This window comes from Onychostoma macrolepis, chromosome 14, assembly GCF_012432095.1.
Source record: "Onychostoma macrolepis isolate SWU-2019 chromosome 14, ASM1243209v1, whole genome shotgun sequence".
In the NCBI taxonomy this organism is placed as follows: Eukaryota; Metazoa; Chordata; class Actinopteri; order Cypriniformes; family Cyprinidae; genus Onychostoma; species Onychostoma macrolepis.
The window spans coordinates 16,647,492-16,669,270 of record NC_081168.1 but is presented as its reverse complement, the minus strand read 5'-3'; the positions used below and the strand labels follow the sequence as shown (position 1 = coordinate 16,669,270).

At 38.9% G+C, this 21,779-nt stretch overlaps 1 protein-coding gene across 12 annotated transcripts in view; it reads left to right on the top strand.

The window, feature by feature from the left end:
• rapgef2b (Rap guanine nucleotide exchange factor 2b) overlaps positions 1–13,450 on the top strand; it is a 135,774-nt gene extending 122,324 nt beyond the window's left edge. For 10 of the 12 annotated variants that reach the window (XM_058797256.1, XM_058797259.1, XM_058797255.1 and 7 more), the window contains 6 exons: positions 481–651; positions 742–891; positions 2,825–3,026; positions 3,478–3,929; positions 8,758–9,109; positions 11,207–13,450. In XM_058797256.1, the coding sequence (XP_058653239.1) occupies positions 481–651; positions 742–891; positions 2,825–3,026; positions 3,478–3,929; positions 8,758–9,083 (1,301 nt within the window). In that variant the 3' untranslated portion in view covers positions 9,084–9,109; positions 11,207–13,450. The remainder of the gene's footprint in view (positions 1–480; positions 652–741; positions 892–2,824; positions 3,027–3,477; positions 3,930–8,757; positions 9,110–11,206) is intronic. The other 2 variants (XM_058797260.1, XM_058797264.1) reach the window with 2 other exon arrangements.
• The last annotated feature ends 8,329 nt before the right edge of the window (positions 13,451–21,779 follow it).

The following is a 21,779-nucleotide window of genomic DNA, read 5'->3' as shown; positions in this document are numbered from 1 at the left end:
TACAGTATATTAGTAATAGGAACAAAATATTCAGTATCTCTTATGCTTACGAAGGCTATATTTATTTGATCAAAAAATACAGTAAAAAATTATATATTGTAATTTATTTTTGTGATGGCATAGCTGAATTTTCAGCAACCATTATTAGTCTTCAGTGTCATATGAACCTTCAGAAATCATTCTAATATGCTCTTTTCTTATCAGTATTGAAACAGTTGTTCTGCATAATATTTTGCATAAAATATTATATTTTTCATTCATGTTTATTATAATGACTAGAAAATTCAAAAGAACATAAAAAAAAGACATTAACTTTTGTAACATTATAAATGTCTTAGTTATAAATGCTATACTGTCACTTTTGATCAGTTTAACGTATTCTTGCTGAATAAAACATTTCTTTGAATTTTTTTTCTTCAAGTTTTTCTCATTCTGTAAATGTTTAGCTTAATATTTATTATTTGCCTTATATCATCACAGTGCCGAAGAGTTCCGGGGACAGGAAAAGACCCGACACATCGCCCGTAGTTGCACGGGCCGCCACTCACCAGCGCCAGCAGCTTCAGAAAGCCAATCAGGCGCTTCAAGTGCCTGCCGTAGCCCTCTACCCATCACGCAAGAAAGTGCCGGTCAAAGACTTGCCACCATTTGGTAAGACACCACATTTATGTAGCTAAAACATGATCAACTACTACATTATATGTTACTGGTGCTCATAAGAATCTTACTGTATTTTCACAGGCACAAGCTCACCACAGTCTCTGAAAAAGATACTGTCCCTTTCAGAAGAGGCAGGAGAGAGACACAGGAAACAGACAGAGGATAGTGTGTCCAACAACTCTTCACAGCTGTCGTCTCCTCCCACATCTCCTCACAGCTCACCTAAGAAAGGTATCATACACACAGACATACACACTATGGCATTTTTTGTAAATTTAAATGTTGTTTCTCCAACCTCTGGTCTTTGCACACTCAATTTACTCTCCTCATTGACTTATCAGTGAACTGTAGAGTCAGAGCCTTGTGGGCATGCAGTGAAATATATTGTCAGACAGCATGTGCCCCACTGGCATTTCTCTGTTAGCTAGGTGCTAGTTCATGGCAAATTTAATATGTTGAGACTGCCATCTAGTGGTGAAAAGATCACACGTAGTATATGAAATATCCTGCCAAGGTTCACATGTTTTTTTTTAACACTGCTTTTCTCTGATTTCATTGCTGTAAAGTTACACATGCTCCACTTTCCATCTCTACTTTTAAATTTGCATCACATAACATTTCTGTCTCTCATCATTCACGTGTTTTACCCTGTATTCAGCCATTGCATCTATACGAAGCCACAGTATGAAGGGTTTTTCCTCCTTCTGTAGAAAATCACCAACAGGTAACAGGTCCTGGATGCAGATTTAACCTGAGAGAGTTCACACAAGCATCATTATTGCTGTGTCTCAAAATGTAGTGAGCTGCCTACTAAAACATCATTCATTAGAGGTACACTACCATTCAAAAGTTTAGGATTGGTCTTATGTTAAGCGAGGGTACATTTATCTTATCAAAAATACATTGAAAACATAATATTGTGAAATATATATTTTTTGATTTAAAAATAGCTGTTTTCTATTTGAATATATTTTAATATTTAATGCATTTTATTATTTATTATATATTTGTTTAAACCATGATAATTCTTTTTCAGAATTCTTTGAATATAAAGTTTAAAAGTACAGCATTCATTTGAAATCGAGAACATTTGTAACATTATAAAAGTCTTTACTGACACTTTTGGTCATTGATCACGAAAAAATAAAATAAAATAAACAAATAAATAAAATATGAATTTACCAAGCCCAAATCCTTTAGTCCCTTTGTGATATTGGTTGCTTTCCTAGTATTGAGACACAACCAATGAGATGTTTTGTTTTCAGTTATGTATTTCAGTGGTATGATTAACATGTGACATTTGTGTCCAGACTTTCTTTAGCAGTAATATCAAATGTTATTGTTTGTGTTTTTATAGTACAGTGTTAGTTGGAGGTTCCACTAATGGTTTTATACATTTCTAAATATCAGAAGTCCTGGCATTTGGGTGAACTCTCTCACCAAGTCTAGACAGTGTTTTTGCTCCTGTTGTAGCTGGCAGAGGCAGGCTAGTGCTGTAGCTGTGTGTGTGTGTGTGTGTGTGTGTGTGTGTGTGCTGTAGGGCTATGTTACTGAAGTAACTGCCTGGTTTTGATTAGCTAATCTAAGAAAGGGGGTGACTCTAAAGTAGTGCTTTGCTCTGCCAGTAGCATGATTGTTTAGGAGTTGAATCTCTGAAACCCTGAATTTCTCTGAACTCTTCTTTCTTGTGCTGGTCATTGTATCATCAATTTCATCATGATGTAAACAGGAAGGCTTATTTTTCATTAGTGGGTTAAATGAACAACTATTGTGCAATTGTTTGACTCTTATTTCAAGTTATGATTTTGCAACTACAAATTGCAGGCATTACAGTGTGAACACTGACACAATATGTCACAGATATTCAGTAGCTCTGTTCCAAAAGTAAGTATACTGCATTTTAATCCTTCGCAGTCAAGGCATTCCCAGAATGCACTGTGACAAGTTACATTCTTGTAAAATAATAGACTCTAAATATATTTCTGTTTTATTCAGAAGTCAAAAGTAACTCTACAATAGTTGGTTGGCATCAAGGTAGCTCCATATATTCTGGAACAAAACCTTTTTAGGTGAAAAGAGGCAGTTATAGAATGGGGTACCGCAGGGCTCTGTATTAAGGCCAAACCATTTTCTGATCATGTCATTCTATGTACTCATTTGCCAGGCTATGGAAGAGCAGGTGAATACCTGTCGGACTCTGGCCACAGTGAGATCTCCTCACGCTCCAGTCTGGTGAGCACCTCCTCCCTGGACATGGGGCAAGATGAACGCAGGCATCGATATGGAGTAATGGCTGGGGAGGGCCATGGCAGTGGCCACCGGCTAGAACGCAGGGCTACTGCTGATCCTGACCAGTATAGCTTGGGGTAAGAACCACTCATTACTCTTTCGACTAGTTGGTATGTTGCCTGAATCACTAATCAGTTAATTGGCCTAAAGCAACCCTGGGTCAGTTAGGCTGGTTTTGGGCTCACCTGACCCCATTCGGATATGTTTCTCAGGCAGTACTTACATAAGACATGTTCTTGTGTTTAAAAGCAGATAGTCAGAGCACATTAAAATGAATATAGATTTCTTGAGAAATATGAAAGCATTTTTTTTTTTAATGATAATGAGTGTTAAAAGTACAACACTTGTGACGGGGCACTCAAAAATAAAGCAAGTTCTATTATGCAAACTGGAAATACCGGTACCACACTGAAAATAACAAAGAGCAAGTCTATATTAAGTTACCATCATTGATCATCGAGGCCTAGTCCTGGCAATGTAGAGTTACAATTAAACCTTTCTGTATCCCTCTACCCTTTCTTCTTTCAGGTCCTACTCATCAATGCAGGACTGCCGGGGTCTGTATGCGGGCGCCACCGTGCTGTCTTCACCCAGCTCAGAGGAGCTTACCCAGGACCAGGGTGACCGGGTGTCTCTCGATGCTGCTGATTCTGGTCGTGGCAGCTGGACTTCATGTTCCAGCGGCTCCCATGACAACATTCAGACCATGCAGCAGGGCCGTAGCTGGGAGGCACTTGCAGAGGGTGCGGGGCTTTGGGGAAGCAGAGGAAGTTGGGCGTCTGCCTGCTCCTCTTCGTCCTCTGCGGCATGTTGGGGCGAGGACTCTGAGGGTGACACGGGCACCATCAAGCGAAGAGGAGGGAGGGATGTGACCACAGATCCAGAGACCAGCAGCATCACCTCTACTGGTTCAGAAGAGTCCAGACAGCACAGTCGACGCCCCTCACCCATCACTGCAGGCAACACCAAGGCTGTGATCAGTAAGAGTCGCCACATTAACCTGGTTTGAAAGGAATAGGCCACCCAAAAATGAAATTTTTGTTGAATTATGTTGATCCAGAACTGTATGCTCTTATTTTTTTCCATAAAACACAAAAATGAGAAGCATGACACAGCTTTTTTCCATTCAGTAATATTTAAAAGTGACCATTTTTGTCTAGCTTCATAATGGACAAAAAGCTTTATGAAGCCATGCAACAACTTTCTTTTAGGAACATTTCAAAAAAGCTTATTTACTGAAAATTTGGCCCAAATCAAATATGATGCCTTTTGGCAATCTTGCGAGGTTGGACATGAAACTTTGATGTCTAACTTGATGCCTGGTGCTTGATGCTCGAAAGATGTAATGGGGGAAAGATTTTCATTTTTGGGTAACTATTTTAAAGGGATAGTTCACACAAAAATGAATATTCTGTCATTAATTACCCTCTTTTGCACAATCTCATGTACAGCATTTATGTAAAGTTCTTGTACAGTCTCTCTCAGACTATGTGTATGTATAGTCAACTATTTATAGTATATGTATAGTCAGATGTTTAACTGTGTATAGGTTCATAATTGTTTTTCTTATACTTCTATTGCTGTATGTTTATATTTATGTTTAATTAGTATGTAGCACCGTGGTCCTGCGAGAGACAACATTTCGTTCCACTATTTGTCCACACATGTAGCAGAATGACAATAAAGCTCGACTCAACTTGACTTGACTCATGTCGTTCCAAACCCGTAAGACCTTCGTTCATCTTCAGAACACAAATTAAGATATTTTTGATGAAATCTGAGAGCCTTCTGACCCTTCCTAGACAGCAAGGGTCCTACCATGTTCAAGGCCCAGAAAGGTAGTAAGGACATCATTAAAGTCCGCGTGAACTGGATTTCAGTATGGTGACGTATTTCCAATTGAAACAGAATATTGGGTAGGGGGTGGGGTTTTTAAGTTGGAGGGGCGTGGTTAAGCAAATTCTGGCCAAGCCGTCAAACTCACGTCATCAGAGCAGGAGTGCCATTCAGATTTTGATTAAAGATTACCAAGACAAAAAAATTTTTTCAGAGGATTAACTTGCACAGATTAATTGTTGGCCTTAAGACTAGCAATGTGGGCTAACAAAACAAATATTGCAAATTTTGATTTCATGCGGACTTTAATCCATGTGACATCAGTTGTTCAATCGTAGTTTTATGAAGCTACGAGAATACTTTTTGTGCGCAAAGAAAACTAAAATAATGACTTTATTCAACAATTTCTTCTCTAGTCAAGTCAAGTCAAGTCACCTTCATTTATATAGCACTTTTAACAATACAGATTGTGTCAAAGCAGCTTTACAGTATCAAATAGGAAATTAGAGTGTCGGTAATGCAAAAGAACAATAGTAAACACTCAATTTTCAGTTAAAGGCAGTTCATCATTGAACTCAGTGATGTCATCGTCCAGCTCAGTTCAGTTTAAATAGTATCTGTGCAATCAAGTCGACGATATCACTGGAAATTAAGTGTCCCCAACTAAGCAAGCCAGAGGCAACAGCGGCAAGGAACCAAAACTCCCATCGGTGACAGAATGGAGAAAAAAACCTTGGGAGAAACCAGGCACAGTCGGGGGGGCGGTTCTCCTCTGGCCAGACGAACCAGCAGTTTGTGCCGAGGACTCATCTGGTTCCCGAGGTCTTGTCCCGATGGCCGTCTAGTAGACAAGGTCTTCACTGGAAATCTGTCTCTGGGGCTCATATAGTTGGCCTGATCTCCGCTGACATTCGGGGCTGTAGAGGTCGTCTCTAGGTGCTGATCCACTATCTGGACTGGATACGGACTGGATCCGGGTGACTGCAGTGACCATCTGATATGGCTACGGACTGGATCTGGTGGCTACGGTGACCTCGGAATAAGAAAAAAACAGACTAATATTAGCGTAGATGCCATTCTTCTTACGATGTAACAAGTACATTGTGTGTTATGGGAAGTGTTCCCGGTTCCGGTTGACCTAATTAATGCAACCTAACAATCCTTTAAAGGATTTGAATAATAGAAATGTGTTAGTGTGTTATGTGTAAGCCAGGTTAAAGAGATGGGTTTTTAATCTAGATTTAAACTGACAATAGTGTGTCTGCCTCCCGAACAGTGTTAGGTAGATTATTCCAGAGTTTTGGCGCTAAATAGGAAAAGGATCTGCCGCCCGCAGTTGATTTGCATATTCTAGGTATTATCAAATTGCCAGAGTTTTGAGATCGCAGCGGACGTAAAGGACTATAATGTGATAAGAGCTCGCTCAAGTACTGAGGTGCTAAACCATTCAGTGCTTTATAAGTAATTAGCAAGATTTTAAAATCTATACAAAGTTTAATAGGGAGACAGTGCAGTGTTGACAGAACCGGGCTAATATGGTCATACTTCCTGGTTCTAGTAAGAACTCTAGCTGCTGCATTTTGAACCAGCTGGAGTTTGTTTATTAAGCGTGCAGAAAAACCACCCAATAAAGCATTGCAATAATCTAGCCTCGAGGTCATGAACGCATGAATTAACATTTCTACATTTGACATCCTTTTGGGATGGCAGGACAGTCATCTGCCATTATGGAGAGTACCATAACACATGCATTTGGTGCTGCTGAAATAGAACATGCATGCGCTGCACCTAGTTTGCAAGCAGAGGAATATCTTTTCATTTGACAACACTGAAGAAATTACACTTTGCTACAATGTAAAGTAGTGAGTGTACAGCTTGTATAACAGTGTAAATTTGTTGTCCCCTCAAAATAACTCAACACACAGCCATTAATGTCTAAACCGCTGGCCACAAAAGTGAGTACACCCCTAAGTGAAAATGTCCAAATTGGGACCAAAGTGTCAATATTTTGTGTGGCCACCATTATTTTCCAGCACTGCCTTAACCCTCTTGGGGTTCACCAGAGCTTCACAGGTTGCCACTGGAGTCCTCTTCCACTCCTCCATGACGACATCACAGAGCTGGTGGATGTTAGAGACCTTGCGCTCCTCCACCTTCCGTTTGAGGATGCCCCACAGATGCTCAATATGGTTTAGGTCTGGAGACATGCTTGGCCAGTCCATCACCTTTACTCTCAGCTTCTTTAGCAAATGTTTGGGGTCGTTATCATGTTGGAATACTGCCCTGTGGCCCAGTCTCCGAAGGGAGGGGATCATGCTCTGCTTCAGTATGTCACAGTACATGTTGGCATTCATGGTTCCCTGTACCTGAATTGTAGCTCCCCAGTGCCGGCAGCACTCATGCAGCCCCAGACCATGACACTCCCACCACCATGCTTGACTGTAAGCAAGACACACTTGTACTCCTCACCTGGTTGCCGCCACACACACTTGACACCATCTGAACCAAATAAGTTTATCTTGGTCTCATCAGACCACAGGACAGGGTTCCAGTAATCCATGTCCTTAGTCTGCTTGTCTTCAGCAAACTGTTTGCGGGCTTTCTTGTGCATCTTTAGAAGAGGCTTCCTTCTGGGATGACAGCCATGCAGACTAATTTGATGCAGTGTGCGGCGTATGGTCTGAGCACTGACAGGCTGAACCCCCACCCCTTCAACCTCTGCAGCAATGCTGGCAGCACTCATAAGTCTATTTCCTAAACACAACCTCTGGATATGACGCTGAGCACGTGCACTCAACCTCTTTGGTCGACCATGGTGAGGCCTGTTCTGAGTGGAACCTGTCCTGTTAAACCGCTGTATGGTCTTGGCCACCGTGCTGCAGCTCAGTTTCAGGGTCTTGGCAATCTTCTTATAGCCTACGCCATCTTTATGTAGAGCAACAATTCTTTTTTTCAGATCCTCAGAGAGTTCTTTGCCATGAGGTGCCACGTTGAACTTCCAGTGACCAGTATGAGAGAGTGAGAGCGATAACACCAAATTTAACACACCTGCTCCCCATTCACACTTCAGACCTTGTAACACTAACGAGTCACATGACAGTGTGAGAGAAAATGGCTAATTGGGCCCAATTTGGACATTTTCACTTAGGGGTGTACTCACTTTTGTGGCCAGCGGTTTAGACATTAATGGCTGTGTCTTGAGTTATTTTGAGGGGACAGCAAATTGACACTGTTATACAAGCTGTACACTCACTACTTTACATTGTAGTGTGTAATGACAAAGTGTCATTTCTTCAGTGTTGTCACATGAAAAGATATTTACAAAAATGTGAGGGGTGTACTCACTTCTGTGAGATACTGTACATGTATTGTGGTACTCTTAATAAAGTCATTATTTTTGTTTTCTTTGTGCACAAAAAGTATTCTCGTAGCTTCATAAAAGCTACGAGACTGATGTCACCACTGATGTCACATGGACTATTTTAATGATGCCCTTACTACGTTTCTGTGCCTTGAACGTGGTAGGACCCTCGCTGTCTATGAGCTTGGGGTCAAAAAAAGCTCTCAGATTTCAACAAAAATATCTCAATTTGTGTTCCGAAGATGAATGAAGGTTTTAGGGGTTTGGAACGATATTAGGGTGAGTAATTAATGACAGAATTTTTATTTTTGGGTGAACTATACCTTTCAGAGTAGCTACACCAAGTTATATTTCCTAACCTATCTCTTGTGTTTACATTTTTCAAATGTTGAAGTCATGATTTTTGCATGAAAAACACATTCCCAACGATCATACTAACATCTGAAAATGAACACTACAATTGAATTGAACACTACAAGGTGGAACTACACCACAAACTACCTACAAAAGTGATCCTTCCTGATCTAGTGCATGTCTGCATGTGTCCATCCACGTGTGTGAGAAGCGTTACGGATATTAAATGGAACTGTGGTGTACGTCTCCTCCCTCAGCACGGAAGGATGGCCGTTACCGGGACCCTCCACCCACGCCGCCGGGCTACACGGCACTGACCATCACGGACGTAACCGAGGGCACGGCTCACTCTGGCAGGAGACCCCCGGACTACACCACCGCCTTGCAGCGCTCCCGTCTTGTCACACATTCCCCCGACTCCCAGCAGCCCCCAGCTGCGGGAAAACCCACCCATTCGCCAGACCCCCGGGGACGAGAAGAGGAGGAGGCAGAGGAGGTGGAAGAGGAGGGTGAGTGCTTGTCTCCCAAACTCAGAGCTCAAAGGAGGAGAGGTCCACACACAGCAGTTCCCCCCAGGCCATGAGTTACATACACCACCCCAACAGGAAGGTAAAACATCCCAAACTCCAGTTACTTCCACACTCACACACTCACGCACTCCACGCACACTCACGTACACCAGTCACGGTCTCTGCATGCCAGGAGGACAGCTCCTTCACCTGCCCACCATCACCAACCACCAACGCATCTCACACAGTGCATGCGCCGCCACAGAGACAGCCTTCCCCCCCGTCGCCGTGACAACATCCCAGTCATTGCTCCCTGCTCTGCCGTGTGTATTGCCTCTCACCCATCAGTGCTCACAGGAAAATCACTAGATCTGCCATCATAAATGCTTGAACACATGATAGAGCCTGAAGTCGTGTTTGTGTTGTCAGGTAGCACGTAAAATAGCGTTAGTACTTATCAGCACAAAGATCCTGATTTGGGGAATTGTCATTTTATTAATTTTCACAGTAGTAGTCTTTCTTGTCTTGTCATGTTTGTCTTTGGTACGGTAAGGCCAGAGCATATTTTATTTCATTATTATATTTAGTGGTATGTCTGTGACTTTGTTCCAAACTCCAGTGCATTTCCTGCCCTAGACAGCATTTTTAGGCATTAAAAATAGCACAGCTATGCTGCCTTACATATTATGTGTTTGTGTGTGTATATTTTTTTTATATGTAGTGTATATATAATACAGTAATTTTATATTTATATTTGAAGTCAAAAGTTTACATACACCTTGCAGAATCTGCAAAATGTTAATTATTTTACTAAACTAAGAGGGCTCATACAAAATGCATGTCATTGTTTATTTAGTACTGACCTGAATAAGATATTATATAAAAGATGTTTAAATATAATAGGTGAATTTGGTAGGGACTCGTATGCAACTATTACAAAAGTTTAAAACACTTACTGATGCTCTAGAAGGAAAAACCATGCGTTAAGAGCCGGGGGGTGGAAACTTTTTGAATTTGAAGATCAGGGTAAAATAAAAAAAATAGAAAAATAAATTATATATATATATGTGTATATATCATAAAATAATAATAAAAACGTATTTTGGCTTCTGGGAAACATACCTTCTGTAGCTTCTGAAGAGCAGTACTAAATTAAAAAATATATATATATTTAGGCAAAATAAGAAAAATGTACACATCTTCATTCTGTTCAAACGTTTTCACCTGAATAAATATCTTATTCAGGTCAGTACTAAATAAACAATAACATGCATTTTGTATGATCCCTCTTATTTTGGTCAAATAATTAAAATTTTTCTGCAAGGTGTATGTAAACTTTTGACTTCAACTGTATATATATTAATATCTAAATATAAATATTAGTAATCTATCTAAATCTCTCTCTCTCTCATATACACATATATATATATATATATATATATATATATATATATATATATATATATATATATATATATATATATATATATATATATATATATATATAGACACACACAATCATATAGCCTACAGAATCAATGCTTCGCTCAAACTATGGCATCTAAAATTGAATTTTATATATTGTTTACTTTATTCACTACTGACAACTACTTCCATCTTTTTAAAAACTGACTTTTTTTGTATCCCATGTGTTTTTTATGGTTAGTGTCACATTGTTTGTTTAACAGTTATGGTTAGTCACTTGTGAGTGATGTCAGTAACATGTTGCTGCCTATGAAGCATTTCAGCTAGGATGCTGTTTTCACACAGCCCCAGTTCCAGTCTACCTGACATGCTGGTAATTTATTTTCTTTTAGCATTGCATTATTTGGTTCCAAACAGTGGTGTGCTTGCACCATCAACATTAGTATTTCTGTGATTACAAAACTAGTGGCAACTGTTTGCTAGGAGAAGACAATACAAGTTTTATTCCAGTTTTAGTTCCTTTGATTTTACTTCCAAAATTTAATATGCACAAAACTGCACTTGCATCTCTTTACTGCAAATGCAGTGTAAGAGGTGTGAAGTTTGTGACGCCAAAGGCAGTTTCTGCTGAGACAATGAGTAATGAGAAATGCACATTATCAATAACATCAGTAACAGCTCTCTTTCACATGTCACTTGGGTTTGGAACAGAGCCTGTGTGTTTAGGTGATTATGTCCATGATGCTCACAGAGATTCTCTCTTTTCCTCCAGAGGATGAACAGGTGTCTGCTGTTTGAAAGGGGGCGACACTGGCTGCACTGCTGCATTGACTGATGGCCCATATCGGGCATTCACAGGTCAGACAGACAGACCATCCAGTCTACATTTTGCTGGCACTGCCTCTCTCCCTCCTCAATGATGGATTCATCTCCCTGCCCTGCCTTAATGCATCATGGGGGGTTTAATGCCCTGCATGCTAAAAAAAAAATACTGTGAAGAAAGGAGGCGAGCAAAAAAATAACTTATTTGGCACTTTGGAGAATGGAAAAAATGAACTGAACTGAAACTCGAACACAGCGCTTTGACATTCACACACAAAAAACAAACTACTGTTAATGGTTTTCTTCAGACAATTCCCTCTTTCCTTCTGCTTAAAGGTCACATGAACTTGTTTAGTAGTTCCCCTCAGCACTTTTTAACTGTTTTTAAGGTGTAAACTGATGCACACAATCAACATTTCAGTCACCCGATTCTGGACATGCAGTTTGGATGGCAAAGAAGGCTTGACTACAACTTAACGCCACTCCTTTTCACATCAGTCCCGATGACAACACTCATATCTGTGTGGTTCAATATAACAGTATTATATTTGCAGGAGCACGACTTGAAGGACATCTCTTCTGCTGGATGACTACAGATGGAGTTCACATTGACTCCTGACAAACGTAGCACACCGATTTAATACGGAAGGCACTTTGTGAGAGGAAATTATGCTAAGTGAGTGATTTTATTGGTTTTTGGCTGCAGTGGGTTTGAGAGTCATAAGGAAGCATCAGTTTTGGATACAAAAACAAAAGGCTTAATAAATTTACATCTGTTGGTAATCGAGGAGCCAAAGTCCATTAAAAGTGAATCAGTTCTGCTATAAGAAGCTTTTAGTGATGAAGAGGAAATGTACACACTCATCTTCGATATAACGCAGGTGGTTTTATCAGTTGAGCGCCTCTCCAGCTTCAAAAGCATTTGCTGTGGCTGTGGCACAACATCAAGCCCCCTGTTGGTTAAGGTGAGAACTGCAGGCTACTCAGGCAAATGGGGCCGTTTTATTCGGGTGCTACTTCCTTCCTCTCATTATGTGAAACCATTAAGGTGGTGTGTGAAAGATGGTGGCTTTTGTGTTAAGTTTTTCTTTACGAGGGCTCAAGTCATGCATGTTTCTCCTGGAGTGGGCCTTGAACTAACTACCACTGCTGCACAACAGCTTCCACAATCATTCACAGGAACTCAACTGAAATGTGCTTTTGAGACTCCAGTGGGCCGGAAACATGCAAACCCACCCGAAGTCAGCCAGTCAGAGCAGAACTGAACCGGTGGGAGCACGTCACTTTTATTCTTTCATTTTAATCACTGAGTTAAGCTGATCACATTGATCAGTAGTTAGAAACAATAGACTAAAGAAGAAAAAAGAAGTTTGCAGTGTTTTCCACTGTACTCTGTAACATCACTACTTCAGTGTTTCTTTCTCTAGTTGCTTGTTTGTTTGTTCGTTCGTTTGTATGTTTTTGTTTGTTTGTTTTTGGCTCCCACATTTTTTTTTTGTAATGGTTGCGGATACAGTTGTTAATCAACAACATGTTTGTAACAGTAACTATATCGACCATCTGCTTCCACCTATTTTTTTTTTTTATTATTATTAAATATTCACGTTTTGGCAAGCCAAGATGAGTCGCTTGTTTTGCAAAATAAGTTGCACAAATTGTACAAGCATAAATACAAGGTAAATAGTAGTAGGTAGCTGTTCTGCTACTCTGTTCGATATGTGATGTCAAGTGAGACGTGTACATTTAGCTGGTGAAGATTCTCTCTTTTTTGACTACTTTTACCTGTACGTCTTTTACAAAGACAATTGGTGGAGTATGTATTTGTTCTTATTTTTTGTCTTTCTTTTTTTTTTTGTATTTTTAATACAATAATTGTAAATATTGGTTATATTTTTGTTGAATTGTAGAAATGTATGATGTTTATGCCTCAACATCCAGTTTATATGAAGCTGGGAATCAATAAATTCGACAAAAATGAATCAACTCATAGTTTTTAAATGCACTTATTATTATTATTATTATTATTATTATTATTGCTCTTTTGTTTTGTTGATTCTGCATTTAGGTTTTTGTTTTTCTCTGGCACCATCTAGTGTTTGCACAAGATAAGACATGGAAGTAACTTGAAATGTGTATCTCATACTTTTCTAACTGACAAATGTATGTTGGGGTTAATAAAAGACATCCGTATCGATCTGCTGTTCAACACTGTTTGCTTTTTCAGTGTTTCTTCAGAGATTTTGATGAGCCAAAGTGGATAAATGGAGTCGTGTACACAGTGATTTCTCATTAAGGGGATGATGCATTGCAAAACTAGATGAGTAAAGTTTGTGAATGAACTTTGAAGTTGATTTGAAAAAGCCTCGTCTGAAAGTTAGAAGCAGTTGTTTGAAAGTTTACATAGATGTTGATAGCATGTTGCTAAACTATTTTTAGCATGATTAGCATACTGCTAAGATATTTATAGCATGATTAGCATGTTGTTAATGTCTTTCTAGCATTATTAGCATGTTGCTAGCATGTTTTTACCATGATTAACGTGCTGCTAGCATGTTGTCAGCATGATTTAGCAATGTCCCAGGATAATCATTACGCTTTGCTAGAGATAGACAGCTTAAACATTCTATAAGTCTTACTGTACTGAAGTTTTGACCCCCTCAATGAAGGTCTATGAGACTCATCGCAGATTTGATCATCTGTTTAATGAAAATCATAAGTTTGATCAGTTAGAAAAGATATAGCAGCCCGAGGCAGACCAGTCTGAAGAAGGTCTGACCCAAATTTGGCGGTTGTAGCTTGAAAGCTCTAGGAGGAGATACATTTTAAAAATTTAGAATCTGAAGAAAAAGTAGGTTTTTCAAGCCACCTTAATTACTGTAGCGCAGAGGTTCTCAACCTTCTGCAAGCTGGGCCCCCCCCCCACACACACACACACACACACCACCTTGCATAGATAGATAGATAGCCCTAGGCTATTATTTTTAGGCCCACATTATTATTATTATTATTATTATTATCATCATCATCATCAGTAGCGGTAGGTAGGCCTATTATCATTACTAGGCTATTGTTATAATTGGCAGTAGCACCAGACTTCTAATGTGAGCTTGCAGACATTATTATTATTATGAGTAGTAGTAGGCCTATCATCATTACTAGGCTATTGTTATATAATTATATGAGGTTACATGCTTTATTGTTGTTGTTGTTGTTATTATCATCAGTATAGGCCTATTATCATTACTAGGCTATTGCTATAATTGGGAATTGGCACCAGACCTCTGATATTAATTTATGCTTTATTATTGTTATTATTACTAGGCCTAATAGTAGGCATCATCTGCATTTTTTGCAGAAGCTTGCAGGTAGGTGATGTTAATGTGAGACCTGAGCCTGCTTTGCCTTGCAAAGATCTTCAATTCTTGGCTCAATGTTTGATAAACATAGCCTCAAATCATCCTCGATTTGTGCACGATTGCGGTATTTCGTTTTGAGTGCAATCATTTTTGAGAATCCTGCCTCACACAAATATGTCGACGCGAAAGGAAGGAGAATCTTCAAGATGTCACAGAGTTCAGGATATTCCTGCATCAATGCTGCCCAGAATGACGAAAGAGGGCAGGAGCTAAAGCAGAGGTGGGCAAACTACACATCCGGCCCGCCGGGAGATTTCATCCGGCCCGTGAGGCAGTTGGTCCAAAATAGTTAATTTGATGCGATGTCAGGGGGAAACGTGATTTCTACCGAGGGGAACGCTAGAGCCCTGCATTCCCTGGGCTTTGATCGGGCCAATTTTCACGGCATAGTTCAGATGCGGGCCGGGCCTGTTTTAGGCTTCTCTTTATTTTTATATTTTAGACATCCATCAATTAGTGATGAAAAAAATTGCCGCGCTGGTGGAAACAACACGAGACCGTGCCATGACTGCAAAGAGCGGCTCGACGGTGTTTAGAGTCCCGCAGCAGCAGCGCGCGCGCCGTCAGCGCAGATGAAGAGTTCTGCTTCAAATACACGCAATACGCTGAAGCTTGCGGCAAAGCCCCAGCAAAAGTAATTACCATGAATGTGTCAGGGGGAAATAGTAAGGAGATATTTGAATTATTTACTAATAAACTAGTGTTTTCTGTGTCAGTGTCACAAAGATGAAGATGATGATCCTGACTCGTCATCTCCTCATTAGACGCGCCTTTAGAGAGAAGTGCATCTTCACTGATTATAATGAAAGAGTTTTTGTTATCGATTTGATTTATTTCGTTAAGTGGTAATTTAACGATTTCTATAGATATATTTATCATGCATGTGAGGCATGTATTCGCTGACTTTCGGTTCATTTTTGTGAAGTGCTCCTGTTCAAGACGAGACACGGCGCATCATTGTTTTATTTATTTTAATAAAAGTTTTTTTTAATATTGTGAGTGCACACAAATAAAAGTAGACCCTTTACAATTCCGAATGATGTATTACTCTTACCTTTATGAGCAAAAATTACGGCGTAAGTTGTTTTCATTGAAAAAAATGCAATTGATTGCGCTGGCGCCTCCATGTCCTGCGCTTTAACTTCCACTCTCCGCACAAACTACTGGATGCAGCGCACATTTATCTAGGTTTAATGTTTAAACATTGTTATATGCTTGAACTGTTTTAGTATATCTATAGATTGTATTTTAGGCAAGTCATGATGATTTGAGAAGGCTAAACTGATCAAACATGGCTATGATCAGCCTGCCGGTCTGCCGCTGCTGCTTGGTCGTTACTTTAAGAAAGAATAAACTTATCTAACGAACAAAAAAATGCTCCAAACGTTTTTCTAAATTAACTTAATAAAAAAACGAAACGAAATTTCGAAAATTCGCCATTACATACAAAACTGAACTATTTTAATAGCTGAAACAGTATAACGCGATTGCGATTTTGACCGAGGGGGATTCTACCGGAACGTGATCTGTAGGGGGACAACAACCCACTTTCCAGGAGAAGAAATGCCAGTGTTGCCTCCTGCTCAGGGCACTGTAACTACCACGCTGCTAGTTTCAGTTTTGCTTGAAATATTTAGTCTGTGCGTTTAGTGAATGCCACTGTAATTATCGCATCCGTAGCAAATATTTTGAGGGGTGTTTTTGACAATTGAGAGCCACCAAATGACGAATATGAAAAAACGAATACGACAGTTTCGGACTCAGTCAGGGTGCAAGGACCTTAAACTTTTGAGGCTTGCGCAGCTTCTCGAGGAGAAATCAAACAAATGAGCGCCGTTTTCTAAAGTCTGTGAGCGCAGCACACACAAATAAACTAAATTGACATACTGCAGTTAAATTTCAAAATGTGGTGTTTTTATATTTATAACATTTGAATACAGTTCAGCAACATACATCACACGACCTGACGACCAAGAGAGCTGACAATTGACCATCACTTAATTCACCATCACCTCACGATTGAAAATGTGACACTGATTTCATATGACAGTTCAACAAACAAGTTAATAATATTAAGTCACTTACATTTTAGACGAAATAATGACTGTTTTGGTCTATTTTAGCAGCGAAAATAGATCCGATGAATCTAAAAGATCACGGCATAGCGCATCTCACAGCAACACTCAATCGTGTTTTGAATGATTCAGTGTTTTGAACGAATCGGTTGAGTCAAAGATTCAATGACCCATGCACAAACATCTGTCTCATTCTTGATGAATCGGCCGTTTGAACGAATCGTTTGAATGAACGACTCAATGACTCGCTTAATAAAACCGCTTATCACCTGCATTTGCGCTCACTATCGACAAACCAATCAAATTTGTTCAAAACTCTTTTTTTTAAATCAGTCCAAACACATTTAAATTTTTATTCAGGAGTTATGTATATACAAAACTATAACTTTTTATGACAGTAGTTTAGTGATAAAAAAAAATTGCAAATTTTTTTTTTTTTCAGTTTTTTTTTCCTCCCATCCTGTATCCTACTCGCGCCCCACCGGTTGAGAACCACTGCTGTAGCATATCACATTATCACATTTTAGAAACTCTGGCTTAAGGCAAAAATCAGACCTTCCTCCTAGGATGACCAACCCACACTCTGGTTAATCCAGCCCAGGTAAGGTCAGATTTTCACAATTGGTGTGGGTGATTTATGGGGAAAGAGTAAGCAATAATGCCATACTAAATATGCCGTTATAAATCTTGAAAATGTGTAAGATTTAAGGTTTTTTTTTGTTCTCCCCAACACAATTTTGTATCAGTATGTATGTTGTCCAGTTATTATGGAGGCATATTTTCACCATATTTTTTTTTCTCTCTGCCACAGAATAAAACTCACCATTCTATTAAGTAACTGAAGTGAAAATTTGAGGAATTAATGTACGTATAGTCTTGATGAGTTTAAGGGAACATGCAACACAGCCCCACAAGCACGTTAATATGTGCTCCATATGTTCTTAAATAATTACAGTCAAAACCCCTTTCCATTCCTGCTATAGCTGTGATTAATGCCTGTAAACATAGATGACTGACTAAATTAAATGTCAAAGATATCAACATCCTAGACTAGAGAGTCATTACAATCGACACAATGTCATAGGATAACCAAGTCAAGTAACGTTTTCTATTGATTTTATGTTATATAACGTGTGGTTTCCCCTCATAACTCTCCTGCTTGTCCCATCTGTGCTTAGGGGCAAGATTAGGATCTGTAATGGGTTTTGGAGACAAGAACCAATCAGATAGCAGTCTCCTCAGTGTATGAACTAATCAAAAGTAGGGGAGTCCTAATCTGGTGTTTAAGAGTCAGATTTTGGACAAGGATTTGTTGTTCTGCAGAGACCTGTACAGTGTACTTGGAGGTGACTGTTTTCAGCCATTTGAAACTTTAAATCTCACTGTGTTTCACAAAGGTATGGCTTGAGAAAATTGATAATTTGGAATGCTTTAATTGTGTGTGTGTGTGTGTGTGTGTGTGTTTGTGACATATGAGGACACAAATTTGTATAATGACATGGGTATGTATGACAGGTATTACAAGGAGAAGGTGACTTTTCAGGACATTACCCCATGTCCCACTTTTCAAAACGCTTATAAATCACACAGAATGGAGTGTACTGAAAATCTGAAATAGCACAAAGTTTCCTGTAAGGGGTAGGTTTAGGTGTAGGGCAATAGCACATACAGTTTCTACAGTATAAAAACCATTACGCCTATGGGATGTCCCCACTTTTCACAAAAACAAACGTGTGTGTGTGTAAATAAATTGTGACTGTAGTTTGCGTGTGTGTTTATAGTTAGACTTATGTTGGCAGTGTGGGGCTATCTGATTGCAATAGATAAATGAAAAAAATAAATTAATTAAAAAGTCCTAAACAAAATGAATAATTAATTTATAATGCATATTTTTTTAAAGAAATAAATGTTTTTTTTGTTTGTTTGCTTGTTTGAGAAACCTTATATTTACATGTATGTGTTTTATTCTGTTTTGCGTCTTCATGTTTTGTCAAGTGTGCAGAAGTACTGATTGATTTCAGGAACAATGGCAGTCTGGCCTCTTTATCTGTCTTTCTGTTTTCTGTTTGCTCTGAATGTTTCAGGTAATTGTTATGAAGTGTATATTGTCCACTTTTCTGTGTTAGCAGTTTAGCTCAAATCTCATTGACTGTCAGATTAGGTTTAGACCTAAAATTGTAATCTACTTAAATTCGATTAAGGCTCTCATTATTTAAATAAGGTGTAGATGTATAAAAAAACAGAACCTCAGATGAACAACAGCACAAGATACAGGTGCATCTGAAAAAGTAAAAAAAATATTGAATATCATGGAAAAGTTCTTTATTTTTTGTGATTTAATTCAAAAAGCAAACTTTCTTATATTCCAGATTCATTGCATTTTTTTGTTTGTTTTGTTTGTTTTAATTCTGATAGTTACGATTTACAGCTTAGGAAAATTAAAGATTCAGTATCTTAAAAAATTATAATATTCCATTTTGAGCTTGATTAGTTTGATTAATTTCGAGTATAAATAATGGGTACCTCCTAGGCTACTTTAGAACATGCAACCACAATAATGGGGAAGACTACATGACACTGTTGTCCAGAAGACGATCATCGACATTATCCACAAGGAGGGTAAGCCACAGAAGGTCATCGCTGAAAGGGCTGGCTGTTCACAGAGTGCTGTATCGAAATATATTCATAGAAAGTTGACTGGAAGGAAAAAGTGTGGTAGGAAAAGGTGCACAAGCAACAGGGATGACCGCAGCTTTGGGAAGATTGACTGAAGCCGGAGTCAGTGCATCAAGAGTCACCACACACAGACGTCTTCAGAAAATGGGCTACAGCTGTCACATTCCTAGAACCAAGCCACTCATGAACCAGAAACAACGTAAGAAGCATCTCACCTGGTCTAAGGAGAAAAAAGAGCTGTACTGTTGCTCAGTGGTCCACAGTCCTCTTTTCAGATGAAAGTAAATTTTGCATTTCATTTGGAAATCAAGATCCCAGAGTCTGGAGGAAAAGTGGAGAGGCACAGAATCCAAGCTACTTGAAGTCCAGTGTGAAGTTTCCACAGTCAGTGATGATTTGGGTTGCTGTGACGTCTGCTGGTGTTGGTCCACTGTGTTTTATCAAGTCCAAAGTCAATGCAGCTGTCTACCAGGAGATTTTAGAGTACTTCATGCTTCTTTCTGCTGACAATCTTTTTGGAGGTGCTGATTTCCTTTTCCAGCAGGATTTTAGCACCTGCCCACACTGCCAAAACTAAGTAGTTTGCTGACCATGATATTACTATGCTTTATTGGCCAGCCAACTCACCTGACCTGAACCCCATAGAGAATCTATGGGGTATTGTCAAGAGTAAGATAAGTAACATCCGACCAAACAACACCAGACGCTATCAAAGCAACCTGGGCTTCAATAACGCCTCAGCAGTGCCACAGGCCAATCGCCTCCATACCACGCTGCATTGAAGCAGTAATTCATGCAAAAGGAGCCCTAACCAAGTATTAAGCGCATAATTAAACCTACTTTGGAGATCTTGAACATTTATGTTTTGTAAATCTTTTTTGATTGATCTTTGAGAAAAAACTTTTTGAGATACCTCTTTAAATATTTCAGTTTGTGTGCAATGAATCTAGAATGTAAGGAAGTTTGCTTTTTTGAAATAAATTACAAAAAATAACGAACTTTTACATGATATTCTAATTTTTTGAAATGCACCTTTATATCACACTGTGTCATTATTTATTTAGCAAAAATAAAGCCAATATGGAAAAGCCATTAAAAGCTATGATTCATCTGCTTGTAGATCCACTTTTAGCAGCAATAAGTAATCATTTGTATAATCATCTGTTTGATTTTATCAGTCTTTAACATCATTCTTGGCCCACTCTTCTTTACAATGTTGCTCCAGTTTATTGAGGTTGCATTTGTTTATGCGCAGCTCTCGCCACAGCATTTCAGTCAGGATGAGGTCTGGACTATTGCAACACTCTGATTATTATTATTTTCTGGTGTGCTTGGGATCTTTGCCCTGTTACATGACCCAATTGGGGCCAAGTTTTAGCTGTCAGACAGATGGCCTCACATTTGACTCTAAAATACTTAGAGAATAATACAGAAGAGTTCATGGTTGACTCAATGACTGTGAGGTGCCTAGGTCCTGTGGTTAATAAACAAGCTCAAAATCGTCATCCCTCCAGCAGCATGTCTGACTGCGGGGTTTGTGCTGATATGTTCTTTTGCTTTTCACCAAACATGGCGCTGTGCCCAGGTCACCTCACAGTCCTAGTTGTCATATCCAAATTTTAAGACCTGCCAAGGAACAGATTATTTTTCCTGATAAGGAACACTAGGGCATTCAATAGGGTGTCCATTCAATATATGAGTCATTCCTGGGATTCAGTAACATTTCAACTTGGACTATAATTTTTTTTCAACTGCATATGATTAATTTTCTTTTTCAACTGCATATGATGAATTTTCTAAAAACCCCACATGATTAGGCACATATCAAACCTTAGGCATTAATGACCTTTTATTATTTTCATATTTTTTTCAGATTTAGACACTTTTTTTCTCAACCCCGTAATGGACAAAATGGGTTTTGTTTAAAAAGGATTTTACACTGAACTTGTTAGAAAACAAATATCTACTTGCTGTTCATGTGTCCCTGATAACATTTATCATATTTTTCACATTTTTTACAGGACTGAAGCTAAAAATACACAAATTGTGTGTCTATGGACTCTTTATTTTTGTAAAAAAATATTTTTCATTTAGAAGTTTAAATAAACCACAATTTTATTGATTTAGTCCTTAACATGTCAGATGGTAATCAGCAAGAAATGCTTTTATTCTTAATTGTCTTCCCTATATTTTCCTAAAAATATTAATGTGACGGGGTTGAATTCTGTAATACTTTTGAAGTCATACATTACCTTCAATTTTAATTTTTGGTTTTGTTTCTCTATTATATTGTCCCCTTATTTTGGGGTCAACATGCCCAAAATTGTCTTTCTGCTGCAAATGTGGGTTTAATTTC